The sequence below is a fragment of the Lissotriton helveticus genome, chromosome 6, assembly GCF_964261635.1.
Source record: "Lissotriton helveticus chromosome 6, aLisHel1.1, whole genome shotgun sequence".
Taxonomy (NCBI): domain Eukaryota; kingdom Metazoa; phylum Chordata; class Amphibia; order Caudata; family Salamandridae; genus Lissotriton; species Lissotriton helveticus.
The window spans coordinates 228,416,838-228,442,427 of NC_136067.1; the positions used below are offsets into that span (position 1 = coordinate 228,416,838).

A 25,590-nucleotide genomic window follows, 5' to 3' on the forward strand; every position below is an offset into this window, starting at 1 on the left:
AGAAGGGTGGAATGCTACCCCCGTCGCCAGAATTGGCGAGGGGGTAGTATTCCAATTCGTATGACACCTTACTCAACATGTTTTGATAACGTTATACTGGAGTTAGCATTCAACCGCGAGGATTATAATGCACTTAAGAGAATATGGTATAGCGTTATCTTGGAACAGCTATTAGGACTTGGTTCCGCAAGCTGCAGACGGGCTCAGCTCATGCCAGAGCACCATCTCACATAATTCCAAGCACTCTGCCTTCAGGATTGATAAGGCCTGTCATAGGAGTGACTGATAGGAATATATGTGTCCATTTTGGGGTTAGATATAGGTAACTATATCTACAGCAAAGGGTGATTACACCACCTTGCCCCAGCTGTCTTACCAGCCAGTTGTGTCTGTTTAGATGGCCAGCCATGGGTGGCATAATACATGCTTCAGCCCCTGGTAGGTCCTGGGTACACCTATGCCCTGGGTACCTAAGGTACACTGTACAGGGACTGATAAGGTGGCCCAGTACCAATTGGTAAATGCACCTAAAGTACACGGATGTCAATTTAGAGAGAGAACAGCTAGGCTGTGGGTCTGATTAGCAGGCCCACAGTCAGGGAAAGTCGTAAACCAGTGAACCAAAAAGAAAAAATCTGGGGTGACCATAGGATTGCAGACCCCACTCTCCTACAGGTGTTTCCTGAGTACTTTGTTTTGCTGGCTTCTTCTTTCCTTTCAGAGTGAGGGGCAGGGTCGTCAGCCGCCCAGCAGGAGGTGGAGCCAGCATTGTGGAAGGCAGGCACAGCCCTATTCAGGCCCAGGTGCCAACTCCTCCCACCACTCCAGTTGCAAATGCAGTCATTCAGCCTAGGGCTGACTCAGCCAGCCTCCTGGGGAATCCCCAGCCCCTGTCACTCTCAAACCAGACAGTCAATACACAAGCAAACCAAGGCACACAGAAGGGTCAGACAAGACAACAGCAACTTTCTAAAAGTGCTGTTCTCAAACCCAGGATTTAAAAACAACCTTTCCTAAAAGATGTGTTATTAAATTCTGAGTTCAGGGATAGTAGATACTTATGTTCTATCTTGTTCCTATAGGAAGAAATGCTGTTAACCACTGTAGCCAGCATCCCCCATGTTAATCTATGGAGCAAGATAGCCTTACAATAGTGAAATACGAAAATGCCTGCCATTCACTATCAGAGCATGTTACCTGCACTAGTACATGCTCTACCTTTTACATACACTGCACCCTGCCTAGGGGGGTACCTTGGGCCCTCCATAGGGGTGACTGATGTGCACAAAAAGGGAAGGGTTAGGCCTGGTCAGTGGGGACACTGACCAGGAAAACATGGCAGTTTCTAAACTACACACAGGCACCGCAGTGGCAGGCCTGAAACACCATTTTAGGGCTACTCATGTGGGTGGCACAATCAGTGCTGCAGGCCCACTAGTATCTGTCATCACCAGCCCTGGCACACCCAGTGCACTTTACTAGGGACTTCATGGCGATACAAATATGCCAAACATGTATATCCAATCAGAATAACAATTTACATAGGGAGCACTTACACTCTGGCACTGATCAGCAGTGGCAGAGTGTCCAAAGCATCTAAACCAGCAAAAACGAAATCCAGCACAGCATCAAAAATACAGGTGGTAGAGGCAAAAAGATAGGGGGAAACCACGCCAAAGATGCCAGGTCTAACAGTTTCCATATACAGTTAACCTCTGCTGCGGGGCTCCTTCCTGTATTAAGGCACAAGGAGATTAGTTTTCCTCTCCAGTTACCTTCCCTTCCCTCAGTCTTTTCTATTGACTCTGGCCCTGGTCTCCTCTTGGTCGTCCTCTTGGGGGTCAGTTGTTCTCTGGTCTCAACCTCCGTTATTATAGGGGAAGGGCCAGTCTTTTCAACCTTTCTACAGTGCACTACTGTTTTTCTGTGCTCTGTTAATAAACTACAGTTCTATACGGCAATATCAGTCTATTTGGGTCTGTTGAGATGCACTTCCCTTGTTGCATTCAGGGAAGGGTCTTTGCTTAACCTGTGGGGCTTTTTCTAAGCTTTTCACTTCTATGTAGGCAGTGTCTAATTCTGTCTGTTATGATGGTGTCTCCACCATCCTCCTTATTGATTTCGGATTTTTCATCCATCGCACACTGTTCCCGTACTTTAAACAGTTTTTTGTTGGTGGCTCCCCGTTGTGTGGCGAAAAAGTTTCCCTGAAGAAAACTGACGTCCGTGCGCTGGGAGGGACTTCTATAACCTCGCTGATGTCACGTACTTGGACGACGTCAGGACGGGGTCGTGTGGCGCTGCCCCCTGGCGCGCAGAGGTGCCACTGCAAAAAGATTTCCGGATCCAGTCTGACGCCTGGGGATATTCTAAGTTAAGGAATCTGTGGTTAAACAACGTCTCTACCAGATGCATCGTTACCGAAGGTAAGTAACTCGTACTATAGGTCCATCCAAACTTTACACCCCTCTTGGTTCACTCATGACGGTGAAGGCATGTCTGGAGGTGGGAGAAAGCTCATGTTTAAATTGTATTAACTTTCACAGATGGTAATGTAGTGATATGATCTAATGTACTACTTGTGTTGGCAAAACAACCTGCTTAGATGTGAAAAACAATTTTTCATATTTTATTTGACATTTTCTGTATCAGCCTATTGATGCCTCCGGTTGTTCTGTGACACTAATCCCCAGACAGGCTCCTGGCTCGGTTGGGACTTGGCTCTCCAAATAAATCTGCTGGATCGCCCACCTCCAGTCCTTACAGCAGTTAAATGGGATGCTGCTGGGGCGGCATCTGGTTTCTCCCCCAGTGAAGATATACTTTATGCACTGTAGTTGCATTTGTGTAGCACATCACACCATTGATGGAACCCTTAAGTCCCCTCCGTGGATGAGGTGCCCGCTACTTCCTTAGTTGTGGTTAGTCCGGAGAATGAATGTGTATAGTGTGGCGTATGTGACATTGGTTTGATGCATACGGACCTGAGGGGTGTTTCTTAAATGACCTGCATGGAGTGGAGCGAAAAGTAGATAGCTATAGCTTTGCTTATGTTTATAAATACTGTTGTAGAGTGTGGGTGTACAGTGTGACCTATGTGGAAGTTTTGGTATTGTGCTTGATGTCTAGCAGCTGGTTTTACTGCTGTGGTCTTGTAGCAGCAGATAAGTATAGAGTGGATTTAAAGAGGAGGAATTGATACATTTACTTATGCGTTTAGCTACCATTTTAGTGCTGCTGGGCATTCATCAACTGAGACTTGACCTTCGATGTTTGCTCTATTCTTACGCCGCTGCTTAATACCCTTTCTTATGCAGTGGATTAGAGAGGTAGAGAGTGGCATTGTAACTTAAACCCTGCCAATCCACACCACTGCTCGCAGTCATTTTTCCCCAGAACACCCCCACCCCCCAACTGCCTGCCATGGGCGGCAATCTGAGGGATAGCCCCGGGTACCAGAAGCTCAAGCTACACCACTGGTTACCAGTCCCTATTCCTGATGCAGATCCAGAGAGCAAAATGGCTAGTTCTACCCATGCAGTTGAAGGTATTAACTGGTCCAGGCAATTGTAAAATTGCAACATACTAAAAAATAGTGACAGGCACGTACATGATAGTATTTGTATGTACTATGCCCAAAATGTAATTGAACTATACCTGCCATTTTTGCCATGCTTATCAGCCATCTGTGACATCTAGTTTGAGATCAAACATTCTAGTACACTGTTGATAGAGGAAAGGTGGAATATTAAATTACTGATGATGCCCTATTAGAACTGTATTTGTTTGCTTTCTGATTCAGGTTCAGTTTTTGTTGGCCTTATGCTTTTGGTGTTAATGTTTTTTGGGATTTTTAGGACCACTGCCTCAAAATCGAATTGGCTTGAGTGCTGAAAATCAGAGAAATCTTTTGTGTACCTGTCCAGAAGAATCGAATGACAGCACAGACACTAGTTCATTTTTTCCAGGTGAAAGTTAGTTTTATAATGATGTTGATGAATGTTACCAATTTAATTTGGCTTGTCATATTTTTCCCCCGCCATGGAACTTGTTTTTTTTAACTCCTTAACATTTCTTCAGTGTTAGGATGGATATGCATGTGTAGCATGACTAACTAAAGATGCACGCAGTCTGTATACTCTGACATCTAATGATGTGCTTGGATTTTTGCAAGTTTTTCTTTGAAGAATAGGGACAGTAACAATCAATGCAGTGTGCAAAAGGGTAGCTGTAGGGACTACAGAGCCACGCGTTTGCATACAGTCCACTCTGTTGCACTCCATTCCCATTACAATAGATCCCAGGGGGGAGATGTAGGAGCTGGTAAAATATCTTCCATATGAGAACAGGGAAAGGGAAGAAGAGATCATGCTAGAGGACAACACGAACGCCATCATTCATTGTGTGCTTGACCCTTTTGACACATCCTCTAAAGGCTTCAGCACCAGCATCCTTCTCAGACACCATGCTTTTTCCACACACTGCATTCAACTGAAGTCCAGCCGTATCTCCTCAATCTCCCATTCTACGGGGATCATCTCTTCTGCCCCCCAAACTGATGATATGCATAAGAGTAAGACATGGGTTTTGCAGTGTCTGGGGGTGCCCTTCAAGCTCCAGGTGTGAGAGGCTCCTTTTACCAGCAACAACCCATGATAGGAGCCAAGGCCACGTCACCCAAGCTGCTGCAGTCTTACCACAGACGACCGCAAAATATCCAGCAGGCTGGGAGAAGTTATGACAGGGGCTCATACTAGGCTAACCGAGCCAAGGGTAGAAGTGGCTTTGGTAAAGGCGTATCCACTTCTAAACAGTGACTTGCCCTCACCCCCACTATCCACAGATCAAGCTTCACACGCTTGTGGTGCAGAATACAAGGTTTCCTCTCTCACCAGTAGGGAAACACATCAGATCAGTAGGTTTTAGGGGTGGTTTGCCGTTGCTATTGCCTAAAATGTTTGATACCCGCAACAATCTATTCCACACTCCTTGCTTTAGCAGAGACCATCTTTGCATGGTTAGAGGAACTATAAGCGCTCCTTGAGAAGGGTGTAATGAAGAGTGCCTCCACACGACCAAGGAAAGGCGTCTACTCTCTACTCTTCCTTATTTCCAAAAGGGATGGCTCTCTCGGGCCCAAGCTGGACCTCTGGCTCTAAACAAATGCATCCTGTCGCAGCATTTTCATATGACTTCTGTATGGGATGTTTAAATGAATGTCTTCTCCCTCAAGTAGACCTACTTCACATAGCCATCAACACTGCTCATCATCTGTACATTTGCAGTAAGTTGCCATCACTACTAATTTAAAGTATTTCCTTTTGGGGTCACCACGGCTCGAGGGGTTTTCACAAAGTGCATAACAGTGGCTGCCACACATCTGCTTATCTACGGAAGAGGGACTCTCATCTTCCCCTATCTTGATGATTAACTCATCAATAGTAGTGGCAGGCAGCAATATCTAGCCCACATGCAAGCAGCATTTTCCCTATGCCACAGCCCGGAGTTCACCATATGCACCACCAAGTTGCACCTAAAACCCCAGCAGATCCAGCCTTTCCCGGGACTTGTGTTGAACGCAGTTACAGTAAAAGCCTACCCTAACAAACAAAGTGTTTGCATTTCAGCAGCTGCTGCCTCTTTTTCAGCCCAATCGTCATCTTAGTTACAACAGTAATGCTTCTGTTAGGAATGATTGGCTCATGTATTGCTGTTGTACCCAAGCCAGGCTCCACATGTGTCCCATACAAGAGTGCCTTGTTGTGCAGTGTTCACAGGTAGAAGGTCACTGGGAAGATCTAGTGGTAAAGACCAGTGCTTACTGCCATTTGTATTGGTGGAAAAGCAACAACCTGTTGCAGGGCAGGCCTTTCTTACACCCCGTTCCTCAAGTGACCATTAATGTGGATGCCTCTCACAGGCTAATGTGAGCACGACAATGCCATGACCATACATGGTTATTGACCCCCTCAACACAAGGACTACTGCATCAAATACTTAGCGCTCCTAACCTTACGCTTTTTTCAGGTCATTCGACCGACATTCCACGTACAGAAATTGGGCAGCACACACTCTTTCCCACCTGCTACCACTAGCTGAGGCGATCTGGCATTGGGCGATACATCTAGAATATACATCTTAGTGAAACGTATTCCAATGTAAGACAGCAACTTTGCAGTCTTCCACCATGAAGGTGCCTGCAGTTGCAGGGTGGACACTCCTTGCCCACAAGGGAGATTTCTTCAGTCTTCTGTTGTAGAAAGTCGAAGTCCAGAGTTTCTTCTTGTAGAGTTTCAGTTCAGAATTAATCTAATTTGGAATGGGACCAGCTCCTACCTTTATCCTGCTAAAGGGGGCTGTACTACAACTAGGTCCCTCCTATGGGTGGGACCAGGAAGGGGGGTGATTACACCCCCTATCCTTTGTCTGGTTTCACGCCAGAGCTGGGGCAGGGATGCCCCAGCAACTGGTTTGAACCGGTGTATGCACAGGACACCTTGTGTGCCCCAGGCATGTCTCATTCCTTTCAGGCCTGTCCTACCCAATACACAAAATCCTGTCTGGGGTGGTGCTAGCACCTCCCAAGGCAGCAAACCCTTTGTCCAAGCCTCCCTTGCTGGAAGGACTCCCAGCAGCAGGAAGTCAGACTTGTGTCTGTGGTGGCAGGATCCATTTTGTGATGCCAAGGCTCGAGTTAACTTTAACCGGGGTTCACAGTTACATACATGTCGTGTCCCTCTAGAAGGGTGGAATGCTACCCCCGTCGCCAGAATTGGCGAGGGGGTAGTATTCCAATTCGTATGACACCTTACTCGACATGTTTTGATAATGTTATACCACAGTTAGCATTTAACCGCGAGGTTGATAATGCACTTAAGAGTATATGGTATAGCGTTATCATGGAACAGCTATTAGGACTTGGTTCCGCAAGCTGCAGACGGGCTCAGCTCATGCCAGAGCACCCTCTCACATAATTCCAAGCACTCTGCCTTCAGGATTGATAAGGCCTGCCATAGGAGTGACTGATAGGAATATATGTGTCCATTTTGGGGTTAGATATAGGTAACTATATCTACAGCAAAGGGTGATTACACCACCTTGCCCCAGCTGTCTTACCAGCCAGTTGTGTCTGTTTAGATGACCAGCCAGGGGTGGCATAATACATGCTTCAGCCCCTGGTAGGCCCTGGGTACACCTATGCCCTGGGTACCTAAGGTACACTGTACAGGGACTGATAAGGTGGCCCAGTACCAATTGGTAAATGCACCTAAAGTACATGGATGTCAATTTAGAGAGAGAACAGCTAGGCTGTGGGTCTGATTAGCAGGCCCACAGCCAGGGAAAGTCGTAAACCCGTGAACCAAAAAGCAAAAATCTGGGGTGACCATAGGATTGCAGACCCCACTCTCCTACAGGTGTTTCCTGAGTACTTTGTTTTGCTGGCTTCTTCTTTCCTTTCAGAGTGAGGGGCAGGGTCGTCAGCCGCCCAGCAGGAGGTGGAGCCAGCATTGTGGAAGGCAGGCACAGCCCTATTCAGGCCCAGGTCCCCTGAAACATATTCCAATGTAAGACAGCAACTTTGCAGTCTTCACCATGAAGGCCACCTTTCAGAAGAGGAACAGTAGGGGACATAAATGTAGAGGCTTTAAGGGTGGCCACATGAACCTTGTGAGGACTACATTACGTTCTCTCTACTCTACACAGTCATTTCCAGCATTGGGGCATCCTGGTGGATGGTCCTTCCCTCAGACACATTAGTGAATTGCAACTCTCACCCCACAAGACCCTTTATTTAGCCTATGAGCTTGTCTCAAGAGGTGTACCTTGCTTTTATAGGGATGTGACGTACCCTATGTGGGGTATTCGCTTGCTATTGTGTAGCTGCTCTTTATTACCAGGAAGTTTCGGAGACTCCTGTGGAGCTCTCTTTGCATTTATATGCCACCCTATGGGTTATGCGGTGAGCATCTCCCCCTGTTACATGCTTCCTGCTGTTGGACTGATGTGGCTCTCTCCTGGAGTTTCTGTATTGCTGCCTACTGTTGTTCCGTGGTGCACTCAGGCGTCTGTGGACGCAGGTGGCCCCGATGTATTGTTGGGGCTCTGCTGTTTCCGACTCCCCCAGAGGGGTTTTCACGTCCTTCTGCCTTGCTTGGCTCCTCTTTCTGCCCTAAGCGCTGTGGGCTGTCTAGGGCGTGGGGGTTCACCAGAGCGGGCCTCTGTTTTGTTCGCGTTGTGCACCTGGCCTCCCTCAGCAGGGACCCGCCCTGGGTTCGGAATTCTCTGTTCATTGTCGCACACGGCTCTGGTGTTCTTCTCCTGGCCTCTGTGGCGAGTTTCAAAAGATTCTTCAGATGATCTCTGACTTCATCCTGTATACATATATCTATTTTTCAGACTTTCTATGTCTGAGCGTTACTGACTTCTTGTTGGTGTGGTAGTCCGTATTACAGCCTGTGCTTCGGTGGTTTGGTCTTCCTCCCTGATCGGGGGGGGTTGGGGCGCCCTTTGTGGTTGGACTGCTGTCCCGCTACGGCTTACAGACGGCGATACCGTTACTACCTTTCGGACGCCTTTCTTTTCTCTAAGGGCGCTCTTCTCCTTGATTGTCATTTCTTGACTTTTCTAGTATGCACACTAGGGGGTAGGAATGCAGGGTTTTCCCTGAGATGCATCCTGGGGTTTATCCCAGATTCCCCATTTGTCTATCTGTCTCTTTTCTTCTCTCTTCTCTCCCTCAGGGGAGCTAGTCTTGGGCATGTTTGGCTTGCCGGTCGCCCATGGGCATTTGGACCCAGGGGTGCGATTGCCTGGTCGTCTACCTGGTACTGTGCCGTCTTCTCTGTCGGCCCACACTTGTGGTTAGGCTTCATTGAGCTCTGCATTTTGTTGTGTAGTTATCAAGGTACATAGTACTTGTTTTAGTCTATTCTTGTCATTCACATCTATGAACCTCCTGGTAGTCATGGTTGTGTGTTTCAGCATGATGCCCTCTGCCCAGACATGTCATTTGTTGGCATTTGAGGTTGTGCCGCCCCGATTTCTGAATCTGTAATCATGTCATGTCTCTTTGCTGGTTCTTTGTCTCTTTTGGACCCTGGGGTCCTATACTCAGTTTCCCTCTTTTCGTGGGAATCTGTGGCATTCTGTCATTGTGCATTGATTTTTCTAGTCCTATAACTTCGTTTTGTCCCTGTGTTGCCGACTCTGGACTTGTGCTGTCCTCTGATGGATTGCGGTACCTTGCTTTCCTTGCTCATGCTCCGACCTGACCTTCAGGGTCTGGTGTCCGCTATGCTGGCAATACTGAGCCTTATAGGTCTGGTGTCAGCTGCGCTGGCATTGCGGACCCCACCTTGTTTCCATCAACGTTCTTGACTCTGCGCTTCCTTTGGGAACGTGGTGGGGTCCAGTCGCAGGCCCTCCTCCAATGTGGTGGTGCTGTAGTATCTATTCTAAGTTAAAGAATCAGCGGCTGGATGTCTCTATCAGATGAACAAGTTTGTTATTTTCGGTAACAATGTATGTGGTAGGGATACAGGCTAGCCGCAGATTCCTTAACGCCCGCACACTGCAGAAAACTGACGTCCGCACGCCGCGGGGGTCTTCTATGGCTCCATTGACGTCACTTCCGTGGGCAGAGCCAGGCGACACCGCCATCCGGCGTACAGAGGTACTGCTGGGGAAAACCTTTCCGGATCCAGTTTGATGCCTGGTGATATTCTAAGTTAAGGAATCTGTTGCTGGACAGTGCCTCTACCAGATACATCGTTATCGAAGATAAGTAAATCGTTCATAAAGCACAAAATGCACCAAGGTACCTTCAGTTGACACTCTATACTCCTGTTCACCCACTTTGTGAAAAACAGTCTAAGATGTAGTCTGTGCCCATGTGCATTTCCCGCCAAGGGATTAATCGGAAAGAAACCATTCGTTATTGATTCCTTACCTTAGAATTACCCCCAGGCGTCCGACTGGATCCGAAAACGTTTTTTTATCAGCAGTACCTCTGAGCTTCGGAAGGTGGCGTCGGTCGGCTCTGAATCAGTCGTTGGTGTTGTGGTTGCCGGGATGACGTTGCAGTAGTTACTTAGACGCTGCCCTCACGCGCTGACATAAGTTCTTTCTTTTTCCATGCTAGCCAGCGCAGATCTGGAGAGAACGGTACCTCCAGTCACTTTTTGACTAAACTTTTTGAGCTAATTTTGTTAACGTCTTTTTGAGTCCTAACGACATCTTGTGCACATAGGGATGCCTGGCTTCAAGCCTTGCAGTTCTTGTATGCGACTGATGTCGGATCCGCACCGCGTTTGCCTCTTTTGCATGGAGCACGATCCCGACCCCAAGTCGTGCTCCGACTGCTGGACCATGGCTCCAAAGTCTTTGCGGGAGCGGTTCTAAAAGCTTCTAGAGTGCTGGCAGTCGGCTCCGCTTCGTTGGTGGTCCCTGTTGTGAGGGAGGTCAAGGGACCGGTCGTGGAGCCGTCACCACTCCTCATCCAAGCCTTTGCACTCTGGGTCAGGAAAGTCTGAGCACAAGAAGTCGAAGAAGCATCGACGCTTTTCGATTTCTCCCTGTCAATCGGCTGATGCGACGAGAGATGCAGACGGTGCCCCTCCCGAGGCTCCACGTGCGGAGCTTGAAGGGTCGGTTCCATGTTTCCCGCCCTTCCCGCGGTCCGGCGCGGCCCCTGTTCAGCTTCGTCAATTTTGCGATGCATGCCATCATTGGGGCAGCCCTTCTCCGCTGGCACGCCTTTGGGGCCCACCGACTTGGCTGTGGGCCCTAGGCCTTCGACACCCGCGGCTCCAGCTTTTGCACTGCAGGGCCCCCTTGGATCCAGGCCTGGATCCGGATCGGTGCCGGTCGACCTCATTACACCTCCGCGTTGATTCCACTGGCACGGTCTGCAGCGGACGCCGGGTGGACCACCAGCCGGCGTCTACCTCGGCTTCCACCCCGATGTGGACACGGAGCAGGACCGGCGTCGACAGAGGCTAGATCCGACTCCGATAGGTACTTTTGTCCCTGTGTTCCACCCCGGCATTTTCAGCCAGATTGGCTGCCAGAGGAGGGTGAGGATGACTGAGAGGGGTTTGGTGACCCTTTGACAGAGCAGCTGGAGTATGAGCCAGACTGGAGAGAGGAACCAGGGGATGTCAGTGGTCTGGATACCTCCCCAGACTTCAGCATGATTTCTCCTCCTACCTTGGCTACGGAGGAGGAAGCGTCATACGCAGTGGTGTTGCGTAGGGCTGCCGAGCTCTCCACCTCGAGCTTCCTACGATGGTAGTCAGGACTAATCTCCTGACAGAGGTGCCTCAGTCGGCAGCGAGCTCTTCAGAGCCCCTGCTGCCGTTTAATGAAGCCCTAACGGACATTCTTTTAGGCATCTGGTCCAGGCCGAACATGGGCTCCTGTGGATAGGATGGTTACCTGGCCCGGGTGACCCCATTTTCCTCTCCCAGCACCCAACCCCTAAGAGACTGGTGGTCCAAGCCTCTACGTCCAAAGACGCCTTCCCTACAGCTCCACCTGATAGGGAATCCAAGAAGCTGGACCAACTTGGGAAGTTGTTTTCCTCCTCCAGCTTGGTACTGCAGTCGGTAAAAACCGCATGTATGTTGGGCCGTTATTCCCACTCTGTGTGGGACATGGTGGCACAAATGCTGCCTCAGTGCCCGGAGGAGGCCTGGGCCGTGCTATCCTGTGCAGTCGCTAAGGGGAAGAGACGCAGCAAAGTTTACCATCCGCTGTGGATTGGATACCGCTGACGCACTTGGCAGGACGATTGCCACGTCAGTAGGCCTTCAGCGCCACGCCTGGTTGCGTTCGACTGGTTTTTCTGTGGATGTCCAATCCACACATATGGACATGCCCTTTGATGGCCGTCACCTTTTCGGCAACACGGCTGACCACGCGCTAGATCGCTTTAAGGACACTCTGCAACGGCCATGTCCTTGGGCCTCACCACCAGCCGCCCTGTGCAGTTTGCCTTTTGTGACTATGGAAGGGGTGCCCCACTACGCCCCGCCCAGAGCCACAGGCCAGCGCTGGCAGTTCAGCCCCAGCGCGTCCCGGGACGTTGGAACTACTGGCGTGGTTCTAGGGGGCCAGCAAACGGGTAAGTCCACCACAGCCCCCTCTACATCAGCCTCCAAATCCTCCTAGTCTGACCTTCCAGGGCCACCAGACGGGCGGCAGGATCCTCCACCACCTCCCTAACTGGTGCACCATCATGCCGGACAGGTGGGTTCTGCAGATAGTCCGAAAGGGGCTACTCTCTCCCCTTCGAGACTACCCCTCCCTTCATGCCACCTCAGTACCATCGCCTGTCGGAGGATCACCTGGCCATTCTCCAACAGGAAGATCTCAAAGACACACGTTAGTGATAGATTCCTTACCTTAGAATATCCCCAGGCGTCAGACTGGATCCGGAAATTTTTGCGTAGCAGTACCCTTGCGTGTCGGTAGGCGTCGTCTGCGGCTCCGCGTCCGTTGTCGGCGTCGTGGGCGCCGTGATGACGTCGTCGGAGTACTTAGACGCTGCCTCCGCCTGCTGACGTCAGTTCTTCTTTTTTCCGCGCCAGCAGCGCAGATCTGGAAAAAGTGGTACCTTAGTCATTTTTTGACTAAACTTTTTACGATCCTTTTTGATCATTTTTCGAGTCTTCGACTCCTAACGGTGCCGGTAGGGATGCCAGGTTTTAAGCCTTGTGAGGACTGCGACCGACTGATGTCGGTCACCGACCTCACCGCAGGTGCCTCCACTGTCTCGGTGTCGACCATGACGACCAGACCTGCTCCGACTGCCGGGCCCTGACTTCGAAAGGTAGGCGGGAGCGGTCCCGCAAGCGACTCGAACTCCGGCAGTCGGCCCCGCGCCGCAAAAGGTACCTGTCCGGACGAAGGTCGAGGGACAGGTCGCGGGAGCGGAGTCATCATGACTCCGGGAGTCGACATCACTCCTCAGGTTCGAAGTCGTCCGGTAAGTACAAGAAGTCGAAGAGACGTCATCGCTCTTCTGACTTCCCCTGACGCTCGCACGACGCGGCCGGGGGTTAGGGTGACACCGCCCACGTGGCTCCGTCAGAGTCGTTGGCGTCGTGTCAGGTCCTACACCCTCCGGTCCCTGGACCGCACGCGACGCCGGAGGAAATCGAGCGTTTCCTCATAGCCATGAGGTCCCTCACTTCTCTGACGGGCTCCGCGGCGCCTTAGGGCCCAGCGGACCCGTCTGGGGGCCCTAGCAGGTCGGGGGCTTCGGCCCCAACGCCGGCGGGTGCTTCGGCCCCAACGCCGCCGGCGCCTTCGGGCTCGGCGCCGCAGGGCCCCGCTGGATCCGCATCTGGATCCGGGTCGTCGCCGGTTGACCTGACGACCTCACCGGCGCCGGTCCCTCAGATGTCCCCTCCAGCGCCGCCTTTGGGCGGCGCCGTCACCGATGCCTCCCTCAATCCGGTTCCGGCGCCGGAGCGGCGCCGCTCTCCACGCCGTTTGGAGAGTTTTACTTCAATGAACTGGCCGCATCATTTGACACCCCTGATTATCAGGAGCTGGGTGATAAGAGTATTGGGAGGGGTCTGAGGACCCTCTGACACGTGAGTGTCAGTCCCAGGAGGACTGGACAGGTGGACTTGGGGATGCCAGTGGTCTAGACACCTCGCCAGACACTGGTTTTGTCTCCCCTCCTACCGTGGCTACGGAGGAGGGGACAACCTACAGTGTGGTGTTGACGCGGGCGGCCAAGGCCTTGGGCCTTGAGCTCCCCGTCGCGGCCGTGAGGACTAACCTCCGTACTGAGGTCCATAAACCGCAGTCCAGCTCGGCTGAGCCTCTGCTGCCGTTTAATGAGGCCTTAACCGATGTTCTTTTGGGCACTTAGTCCAGGCCCGCTACAGGTTCGCCTGTAGATAGGAACGTGGCCAGACGCCACCGCCTGGCCCCGGGCGACCCTTGTTTCCTGTCCACCCACCCCACCCCTGGGAGCCTGGTTATCCAGGCTTCAAATTCCCAGACCGCATTCCCGTCGGCTCCACCTGACAGGGAATCCAAGAGGTGTGAGCAATACGGCAGAAAGGTATTCTCCTTCCTAAGTCTGGGACTGGGGTCTTCCAACACGGCATGCCTCTTGGGCCTCTAAACCCACTCTCTGTGGGATACGGTCGCGGACGTGCTGCCAGAATGCCCGTTGGAGGTACGGGCTAAACTCGGCCATGCCCTTGTGGAGGGCCGAGATGCAGCGCGGTATTCTGTCCGGTGTGGGCTGGACACTACTGACTCACTGGGCAGAGCGATGGCAACGACGGTGGCGATTCGTTGCCACGCCTGGTTGAGGTCCGCCAACTTCTCGGCCGATGTCCAGAATACACTCATGGACATGCCGTTTGATGGCCGTCGCCTTTTTGGCGACAAGGCAGACCATGCGCTTGAGCACTTTAAGGACTCCAGGGCTACGGCCAGGTCCTTGGGCCTCTCGGCCCGCGCCAGCAAACTGGTGCCTTTCGCTCCTTTCATGGCCAAGGAAGGGGCGCCCCCACACGTGCTGCCAGCCACGCACCGCAGACTAACATCCAACGCGGTGGCGGCCGTGGAATCCGCTGTGGAGGCGGTTGTGGTAAATAAATAAATAATACCCTATTTTTGAATGAATAAATGAATAACAGATAGCTCAATAAATAAGAGTCAAGATTCGAGGTAGTAGGAGTTTTTGCAGGTTTAATACAGCAAATACAGGAATAGGATGGCTAGGCCCAGCAGCGCTGCTGGTGTCAGGATCGGGACAAGGGGAACAACTTTTTAATAACAGTGCATGAGCATATATACATAACGCAAACACATAGCATTACATTGCAATAGGCGTAGCAGTGGGTGGAGCAAAAAGCGTGACGCGTAGCAGTCGCGAAAGATAAGGGTGAAAAGAGGTGTAACAGGGCGTATACATAGACATGTGATGCAAACGTAACAGAATATGTCATGAATGGGGCGGAAACCATGGAGGGGGCTACCTGAGGAGCCGGGACCTCTAACCTGATGGTGCGCGCAAACTAGCAATGACGTGTTACTAGGAGAAGCTGGGGGCTATGAACTCTGTGCTAGGAGCAGAGACTGAAGTCTGGAGAGTCAGGGCGACATGTACCTAAACAGTATCTAGTATCTGATGTTTAGAGAACATGTTGATATAAACTAGAAGTCAGGAGGGGAAAGGCTAACTTGATTCTAAGACTGGACCATGCATTATTCTACATGTAGTGCGTGATGAAGAATATTAAATGACCATTAAATGCAGTATTTCTCTAACGTGGAGACGTGAAGGCTACACAATGACGGAAACTATCGATGCGATTCAGTAGCTTTAGGAATGCAGAGAAGGAGGACTGAACTGATAACTGGAATCATAACATATTCTTGGCAGACTCAGAGGCAGAGCCAGGGTGAGCCGGGCACTGCGAGGCAGGAAGTAAGTGAAGGGTCGAGGATACAGGTGGGGGCTGTATCGCTCCTCAGCGAGGCTTCAGGAGACAGGAGCTGAATCTGATGTCCAGGCCCTTTTGAGGCCTAGAAACGGGGACTTTTCAATAGAATAACGTGCACACTGAGAAACGTGGCAACGTAGCTTTACATAGGCCTGATATTCGTAGTATTCACGAGAACTGGAAACTGGCATACTAGAAGTGGACACAACTGTAATTGCGTCATTAATCGAACATAGGGAATGCATATGCATATTTAATCATGCACACATAACATATGATGGATGACACGTAGGGACACAGAACATGGCAAAATTTACTTTTCCACACGGTCAGGGACAACACCCTCCCCCGCAGCATCCACCTCAAAACCCTCCTAGTCCATGCTGCTTTCAGGCCCATGTGACGCCAGTGGGAGGCAGGGTTCGCCATCACCTCCTCCACTGGCGCACTGTCACATCGGACAGGTGGGTGCTGCAAATCGTCCGAAGGGGCTACTCCCTCCCCTTCGAGACGACCCCTCCAGCCATGCCACCGCAATACCACCGCGTATCGGGGGATCATTTGCGACTTATGCAGGAGGAAGTTACGGCCTTATTGGCCAAGGGGGCCATCGAGCGTGTTCCGGGGCTAGAAGGAGGGTGTGGTTGCTACTCCCACTACTTTTTGGTACCCAAGAAGGGCAAAGGGGGCCTACGCCCTATCTTGGACCTACGGAACGTAAACGGCTTCCTCCGGAAGGAGAAGTTCAAAATGCTGACACTGGCTCAGGTTTTAGCTGCCATGGACCCAGGAGACTGGATGGTAGCGTTGGACTTGCAGTACGCTTATTTTCACATCCCCGTCCTGCCGGCCCACCGGCGTTATCTGCGGTTCACGGTAGGCCACGAGTTCTTTCAGTTTACCGTGCTCCCCTTTGGCCTTACCAGCGCCCCACGGGTGTTCACGAAAGTGATGGCGGTGGTCGCAGCTCATCTGCGCAGGTTAGGGGTTTCAGTCTTTCCCTACCTCGACGACTGGGTGTTGAAGGCGGGCTCGCCCCAGACAGTCGTCAGCCACCTCCAGACGACGGCAGATCTCCTGCACCAGCTGGGGTTCTCCATCAATGTGCCGAAGTCACACCTGTGCCCCTCTCAGAAGCTCCTCTTCATCGGAGCGGTTCTCGACTCGTAGTTTTGGGTTTATCCACCCGAACAGCGGGTTCTGGATATTCAGGCTCTGATTCCACTCTTTCAGCCTTTATCCCGGGTCTCAGTCAGGTTGACGCTGCGGCTTCTGGGGCTGATTGCCTCCTGCATCCTACTGGTGCATCATGCCCAGTGGCGAATGCGGGCTCTGCAGTGGGACCTGAAGTTTCAGTGGGCCCAGCATCAGTGCAACCTATCCGACCATGTCCTGATCACGGAGGGCACTGCGAGATAGCTGCAGCGGTTGCTCACGGACTGCGATTGGGTCAGCGGCACATCCCTCTCCCTTCCCCAACCGGAGCACGTAGTTGTGACGGACGCGTCCCTCCAGGGCTGGGGAGGCCACATGGGAAAGGCAGAGATCAGAGGCCTCTGGTCTCCGGCGGAGTCCCGGCTCCATATCAACCTTTTGGAGCTGCGGGCGATTCGTCTAGCATTGAAGGCATTCCTCCCCTCTGTCCGGGGGAGTGTAGTGCAGGTGTTCACGGACAACACCACCGCCATGTGGTACTGCAACAAACAGGGCAGGGTGGGGACGTGGACCCTTTGCCAGGAGGCTCTGCGCCTCTGGCAGTGGCTGGATCATCAGGGCGTGACCCTGGTGGTTCAACACCTGGCAGGTTCTCTGAGCGCCAGGGCGGACGAGCTCAGCCGTCGGTGCATGATGGATCACGAATGGCGTCTGAACTCGGACGTGGCGCAAGGCCTCTTTCAGCAGTGGGGAGAGCCTTGGTTAGATTTATTCGCCACCGAAGAGAATGCGCAATGTCATCAGTTCTGCGTGTTGGAATTTCCAAGGCGGCACTCGCTCTGAGATGCTTTTCGTCGCGAGTGGAGTTGAGGTCTGTTGTACGCCTTTCCGCCTATACCACTTCTGCCCAGAGTGCTGAAGATCAAGCGCTGCTGGGCCCAAGTCATCCTTGTGGCTCCGGACTGGGCACGAAGGTACTGTTATCCCGAGCTACTCAGTATGTCAGTCGATCCCCCGGTTCGTCTGCCTCTTCAGGAGGACCTTCTGTCGCAGCAGTAGGGGACGGTCCTCCACCCGAACCTGTCCAGTCTCCACCTCCATGCTTGGAGATTGAGCGGCGACAGTTGACACCATTTGACTTGCCTCCTGAAGTCTGGAATGTCATTCTGGAAGCCAGGCGTCCCTCCACAAAATCGGTATAAGCCTGCAGGTGGAATTAGTTTGTGGCATGGTGCACAGCAAAGGCTGTGGATTCACTTTCTGCCTCTTTCTGAGGTTCTTCTCTTCCTTCATTCTCTTGCCCAGCAGGGCTCTGTTCTGGGTACTATCAAGGGCTACCTTTCTGCCCTTTCAGCCTTTCTAAGGCTGCCTGATCAGCCTTCTTTGTTCAAGTCCCCTATTGTAAATAGATTGCTAAAGGGCATCACACACACATTCCCTCCTGTTCCGTTTGTGATGCCTCAGTGGGACTTGAATCTGGTTCTTACGTTTCTGATGTGCGCTCCCTTTGAGCCACTTCACAACTGTCCTCTCCGCCTTCTTACTCTGAAGACTGCTTTCCTGGTTGCCATCACCTCTGTCAGGAGAGTGAGTGAGCTCCAGGCCCTTTCTTGTACTCCACCTTTCCTTTCTGTCCATCCGGACAAAGTGGTGTTGCATACTAAGCCATCTTTCCTGCCCAAGGTTGTCACGGCCTTTCACATCGGGCAGTCTATCACCTTGCCAACCTTCTTCCCGCCACCGCATCCCTCTAAAGAGGAAGAGCGGCTCCACCGTCTGGACCCAAAACGTGCGCTCTCATTTTACTTGGATCGCACACGCCAGTTCCGGGTGGATGACCAACTCTTTGTTGGTTACGTGGGCGCTAAGAAGGAGAAAGCGGTGCACAAGAGGACCATCTCCCGGTGGATCATCTTGTGTATCCAGGCATGCTACTCCTTGGCTAAAAAGGAGCCCCCTGTTGGATTGCGGGCTCACTCTACCCGAGCCACGGCGACTACAACTGCCCTGGGCCGGGGAGTGCCTTACAAGACATCTGTCAGGCAGCTACGTGGGCATCGCTGCACACGTTTGCACGACACTACTGCCTGGACAGCCAAGTCCGGAGGGATGGCTTCTTTGGCCGTTTTGTCCTCCAGGACTTTCTGGTGTGATTATTGGTTCGCAGACCCACCACCGGGGTTGGTATTGCTGGGGTATCTATTCTAAGGTAAGGAATCTAATACTAACGTGTCTCTTTCAGATGCACAAGTTACTACTTGTGTAACGAGTGTAGGAAGGTGGATATCTGACTATGGTTACCCCCAACTTTTTGCCTAGTGTTTTGCTGGTTTTTGACTTAGTTGGTCTGGGATCCTGCTATTCAGGACCCCAGGCTTCCTGCTCTCTCTGTTAAAATGGACTCCATGTACCCTAGGTACATATCTAATTGGATACTGAGTCACCTTATCAGTCCCTGTACAAAGTACCTTAGGTATCCAGGGCATAGGTGTACCCAGGGCCTACCAGGGGCTGAAGCATGTATTATGCCACCCCTGGCTGGCCATCTAAAACTGACACAACTGGCTGCACGACAGCTGGGGCAAGGTGGTGTAATCACCCTTTGCTGTAGATATAGTATACCTATATCTAACCCTAAAATGGACACATATATTCCTATCAGTCACTCCTATGGCAGGCCTTATCAATCCTAAAGGCAGAGTGCTTGGAATTATGTAAGATGGTGCTCTGGCATGAGCTGAGCCCGTCTGCAGCTTGCGGAACCAAGTCCTAATAGCTGTTCCATGATAATGCTATACCATATACTCTTAAGTGCATTATCAACCTCGCGGTTAAATGCTAACTCTGGTATAACATTATCAAAACATGTCGAGTAAGGTGTCATACGAATTGGAATACTACCCCCTCGCCAATTCTGGCGACGGGGTAGCATTCCACCCTTCTAGAGGGGCACGACATGTATGTAACTGTAAACCCCGGTAAAAGTTAACTTGAGCCTTGGCATCACAAAATGGATGCTGCCACCATAGACACAAGTCTGACCTCCTGCTGCTGAGAGTCCTTCCAGCGAGGGAGGCCTGGACAAAGGGTTTCCTGCCTTGGGAGGTGCTAGCACCACCCCAGACAGGATTTTGTGTATTGAGGTAGGGAGGCCTGAAAGGAATGAGACATGCCTGGGGCACACAAGGTGCCCTGTGCATACACCGGTTCAAACCAGTTGCTGGGGCACTCCAGCCCCAGCTCTGGCGGGAAACCGGACAAAGGATAGGGGGTGTAACCACCCCCCTTCCTGGTCCCACCCAGGGGAGGGACCTAGTCAGTAGTGCAGCCCCCTTTAGCAGGATAAATGTAGGAGCTGGTCCCATTCCAAATTAGATTATCCTGAACAACTTTACAAGAAGACACTCTGGACTTCGACGTTCTGCTCCACAGAAGACTGAAGAAATCTCCCTTGTGGGCAAGGAGTGTCCACCCTGCAACTGCAGGCACCATCAAGCGTCCAGCGGCTTCACTTTGTCGTCTTCCCTCGAGGATCCAGACTTCAGAGCCCGACGAGACCCGGATTCCCAGACCTCTCCGACCTCAACTCACATCTGCAGCAAAGCTGAGACCCGTGGGTGCGACGAGACACGTGGGACCGGCCATCTTGAACGAACCTGCACTTCGCTTCCAGCACGACTCCCGAGGTAAACTCGACCAAGTGCTTTGGGAATTGAGAAGCCCCAGCTCCGAGCAGCCCCTGCACCGAAGATCAGCCCTCCAGCGTCCACGAGATCTGCGTGGGGCCCTTCTGCTTTTTTGCTGCTCGACGCGTTGTCTGGTCACTTGCCGGCTGGCTAGTGGCCTCCTAGACGACGAACCTTGAAATCTTCACTGCTGGTCTGGTTGCTCCAGACTGGCCCTTGCTCCCTTCCAAAAGAGGGGCACCCCGGACTCTCCTAGTCCGCACCAAACGCCTTTTTCACTCACCGCGTGGGTTGCCTTTGCCAAGGCCTGTCGACTCCAATCCCGGATCCGACACCGCCGACAGCGAGAGCCTGCGTGGGACAGCTCGTGCCTCCATCCTGGTCGTCGAAGACACCTTCTGGTTCACATGGCTGCAGAGTCCAGCGTCCACTCTTCACTTGATCGCGACGACATTAGTTAGTATTAGATTCCTTACCGATCCTCCCCGTTCTGCGAACTGATATCTAGGGTTAGGGTTACCCCCTTTCAGGGCCCTAGTTTCAATGGCACCAGTGTTGGTTTTTAACATGGCTCTGTGTTTCTGGCGCAGAAAAGCTGTGTCTAAGAACTGACGTCAGCACGGCGCCGACGACGGACGCGGAGCCGCAGACGACGCCTACCGACGAGCAAGGGTACTGCTACGCAAAAGTTTCCGGATCCAGTCTGACACCTGGGGATATTCTAAGGTAAGGAATCTAATACTAACTGTGAGAAGTTGGCCTGATGTGCAGTGTTCACTATTCTAGTGATCACTATATATCAGTCCAAACAACCCTTATTGATGATTGGTTGTAAGTCAACCTTATAGACCAGCTATCCTAGTAGCATGGATACGAGCAGTCTAAGGCTAAGACTCTAGAGGGCGTGTTAAGCCAGCTGTTTTACCATCACATTACCCCTTGAACACCAAGTGAAAGGACACCACACAAGTTGTTATGAAAATAAACAGTGTATTTATTTATAACAAGACTACCCTGGCTCTTTATGAGACAGGGAGCTAAGCACACAACAAAACTCTTATAAAAAATACTTCAAGTCGCACAATTTACACAAATGCCCGAGGGGCACGAAAAACCATATACTACAAAAGTGGAATGCGAATTACTAGCAGGTAAGTAACGATTCTCAGAGGCTTTAGAAACGCTAGGCCTACAATACTGAACACTCAGGTTAGGAGCAGGAGGCCTAGGGACGCCACGCGCAGAGTGGGAACTCTCACGCGTAAGGCGGGAAAAAGTCTATGGAAGCTAGAATTCACAAAGTTACTGTTCTCGGGCGAACCCGACTAGCTGGGACGAAAACGGGAGTGGATCCGAACACTTGGAGTGTTGGACTATGCTGGGGCACCGGAGTGCTGGATTTACCTAGCCCAGGGGCTGCGGCTGCATAGGGTTCAAGTTGCGTCGGAAACCCACGTTGACGGACCAGGAGCCTGAAGAAGAAGTTGCTGGCAGGCGGCCAGTGAAGAAAAGTTCGAAGAGATCCAAGCCTGGATCAGGGAAGAAGAAAACCTGAAAGCAGAGGGGACCAATTTCTGAATCACTGGCCAGTGATTAAGTGGGCACCAGGATGGCACCGGGCGAAGTCACCGCAGTCAGGTGAGTGGGCGCTGCTGGGCTCTGCAGTCTATCGGACCAGGAGGCGTTGTCGGCGACCAGGATGGAGGTGCGAGCTGTCCCACGAAGGTACTTGCTGTCGACGTCGCTGGACCCAGGATTGGGCAACAAGTCTTGGCAAATGCAAGGCCCACGCGGTGGACCTAAAATGGCGTCTTGAGTGGACCAGGAGGGTCCAGGGTGCTTCTCTGAAGAAGGGAAGCAAGGGCCAGTCTGGAGCAACCAGACCAGCAGTGTTAGTTGTCGTGGAGCGTCGTGAAGGGGCCACTAGCCAACGGGCAAGTGACCTGGACAACGCGGTTAGCAGCAAAAAGCAGAAGGGCCCCACGCCGATCTCGTGGATGCAGGGGGGCTGGACTTCGGTGCTGGGGCTGCTCAGGGTCGGGGCTTCTCTTACCCCAAGGCACTCAGTCGAGGGTCACTCAGGCGTCGTGCTGGACAAGCGTCGTGCAGTTCTGAAGATGGCCGGTCCCTCGAGGTCTCGTCGCACCCACGGATCACAGCTGGGCTGATGATGTGGGTTGAGGTCAGAGGTGCCAGGGAAGCCGGTTCTCGTCGTGATGAAGCAGTCTTGATCCGTAGGAGAGACTGGCAACAAACCGCGAAGCTTGGTTGGTGCCTGCTGCTGCAGGGTGACTACTCCTTAGTCACAAGGGAGAAATCTTGGGAAGAGTCTTGAGTTCTTCTTGAAGAAGGTCGGTTCAGGATTCAAAGATTGATCTAATTTGGAAGGGGGCCAGTTCCTACCTTTATCCTGCAAAAAGGGGCTGGCACGCGACTAAGTCCTGCCCTATGGGTGGGACTAGGAGGGGGGTGGTTACACCCCTCTCCTTTGGCGGGCTTTCCCCAGGCCAGGGGCTGGAGTGCCCCTGGAACTGGTTTCAGCCGGCCTATGCACAGTGAGCACCGGGGTGCCACTTGCAGTCACCTTCCTCTAAAGCCCTGCCTACCTAGGATACACAAAATCCTGTCTGGGACGGTGCTGGCACCGCCCCTGGCAGGAAACCCTTTGTCCTTGCCTCCTGCTCTGGGAGGACTCCCAGCAGCAGGAGGGCAGACTTGTGTCTCGGTGGCAGCATCCATTTTGTGGAGCTAAGGCTCTGTCTGACTTTTAACCGGGGTTACAGGTTACATACATGTCGTGTCCCTCTAGAAGGGTGGAATGCTAACCCCGTCGCCAGAATTGGCGAGGGGTTAGTATTCCAATTCGTATGACACCTTACTCGACATGTTTTGATAAAGCGATACCAGAGTTGGCATATAACCGCGAGTATTATAATGCACTTAAGAGTATATGGTATGCGATATCATGGAAACGGCTAAGGGATGGATCCCGAAAGCCGCAGACAGGCTCAGCTCATGCCAGAGCACCATCTCACACGATTCCAAGCACTCTGCCTTCAGGATTGTTAAGGCCTGCCATAGGAGTGACTGATAGGGGATCTGTGTGTCCATTTAGGTTTAGATATAGGAATACTATATCTACAGCAGAGGGTGAGTACACCACTCTGCCCCAGCTGTCAAGCAGCCAGTTGTGTCTGATTTAGTTAATCAGCCCAGGGGTGGCATAATACATGCTGCAGCCCCTGGGAGACTTCTGGGTGCACCTCAGCCCTGGGTACAGGGACTTGAGAGGGCCCAGTGCCAATTTAGTACCTGGGTACAATTTGGATTAGAGAGAACAGCTAGGCTGTGGGTCTGATTAGCAGGCCCACAGCCAGGGAAAGTCGTAAACCAGTGAAGCAAAAAGCAAAAATCTGGGTGATCATAGGATTGCAGACCCTACTCTCCTACACTAACTAATGTCTCTTACAGATATATCGTTACACAAGTAGCAACTTGTGCATCAAGCAGTTGTTTACCAAAATAAATTTGATGATACGGAAAGGAGCGATCGAAAAGGTCCCTCGTTTGCAAAGAGGAACAGATTTTTACTCAAGATTTTTCCTCATACGTAAAAATCGGGAGAATGGCGCCCCATCCTCGACCTGTGTGCCCTCAACAAATACCTGAAAAAGTTGTCCTTCCGGATGTGAACACTTCAAGAAATCCTCCAGCTTCTTTCGGTAGGGGATCACATTGCCACCCTCGACCTTCAGGACGCTTATTTCATGTGCCAATCCTCCCCAGACAAAGAAAATTCTTAAGTTTCAGAGTGGCTGGCAGAGATTTTCAGTTCAGAGTACTTCCCTTTGGACTTCGGTCAGCACCCCGTGTTTTCACAAAAGTTCTAGCTCCGGTGGCAGCACACCTTCGCTTAGAGGGCATCCAAATCTTGGACGATTGCCTTATCAAGGCGAGTTCTTTTGCAAAGGCAAGCGCACACGTTCAAAGATGTCTATCGCTATTTCAGTCTCTGGGCCTCTCCATCAACTTCGAGAAATCTCATCTCCTCTCGTTCCGTCGCAAAGAAAGTCCTTCTTGGGAGCCACGCTGGACACCCAACTCACTTAGGCTTTCGTCTCAGAGACAACACAAGATCTGCAAGCTAGCTCGCCTATTGCAATAAAAAGAGTACATTTCAGTTTGGCTGTTCGCATCTTTCCTGGGGATGATTTCATCCTGCATCCCTCTGATACCCAACTCCCGTCTCAGAATGAGACCTTTACAAGAAGAACTCAACCTCCATTGGTTGCAGGTTTTGGGGTCGTTCAACGTCATTCTCATAACTCCTCGGATGCGAGAAGCCTTTCTCTGGTGGTCTCTGATGAAGAATTAGCAGGAAGGATGTGCATTCCTGGCGGAAGTACCAAATTTTACCATCACCACGGATGCTTCCCTCGAAGGATGGGGAGCACACCTTCAGGGCATGACGGTCAACGGAAAGTGGAATTTGCAGCAAAAGTGGCACCTCAACCTCCTGGAGCTGCGAGCCATTTTCTTGGCTTTGGAATCCTTTCGAACAGTCATCCAAGGGGCTTCGGTACTAATTTGGACAGACAACACAAGTATGCATTACTTAAACAGGGCGGTACAAAGTCAGCCCTGCTCTCTCAACAAGCCCAGGAGATCTGGGACTGGACACTGAGTCACAAGATCAACATTTCAGCTGTCCATGACCCGGGGATCTTCAATGCTCTAATGGATTCCCTCAGCAGATCTTCAATATCCAATCACAAATGGAAGATCCATCAACCAATGTTGGACCGAGTCTTCCGGGAGTGGGGCCATCCCGATCTGGACCTGTTTGCAACAAGTCAGAACCGCAAATGCCCATACTTAGCAAGCTGGCTTCCCCACAGGGACTCGTGCGGGAATGCGCTTTCAATTAACTGGTCTCAGATATGCCTACGCCTTTCCTCCGATTCCGTTGGTACCCAGAGTCATCCGCAAGATCTAGAAACAGCATTGTCGCCTCATTCTCATTGCTCCCAGATGGCCTCGCCAATACTGGTTCACCCAACTTCTCCTCCTTTCGGAGTGCGATCTCATTCAGCTTCCACCAATATTGAATCTTCTGGCCATTCAGGAGGGTCAGAGCATCCTTGAGATTAGCTGCTTGGCTCCTCAACACCTTGAGTTCGCACGCCTGGTTATCCCTGCGGACTTTCAAGAAGTTTTAGCCAATGCTAGAGGACCTGCCACGATTAAGACATACAAACTCAAATGGAAAAGAT

General features: G+C 51.6%; 1 protein-coding gene across 13 annotated transcripts in view; it reads left to right on the forward strand.

The window, feature by feature from the left end:
* TDRD6 (tudor domain containing 6) overlaps positions 1-25,590 on the forward strand; it is a 2,679,339-nt gene that overhangs the window by 2,094,594 nt on the left and 559,155 nt on the right. For 11 of the 13 annotated variants that reach the window (XM_078647663.1, XM_078647656.1, XM_078647664.1 and 8 more), the window contains one exon: positions 3,858-3,968. The exons of the other annotated variants lie outside the window; for them this stretch is intronic. In XM_078647663.1, the coding sequence (XP_078503789.1) occupies positions 3,858-3,968 (111 nt within the window). The remainder of the gene's footprint in view (positions 1-3,857; positions 3,969-25,590) is intronic. 13 annotated transcript variants of the gene reach the window in all.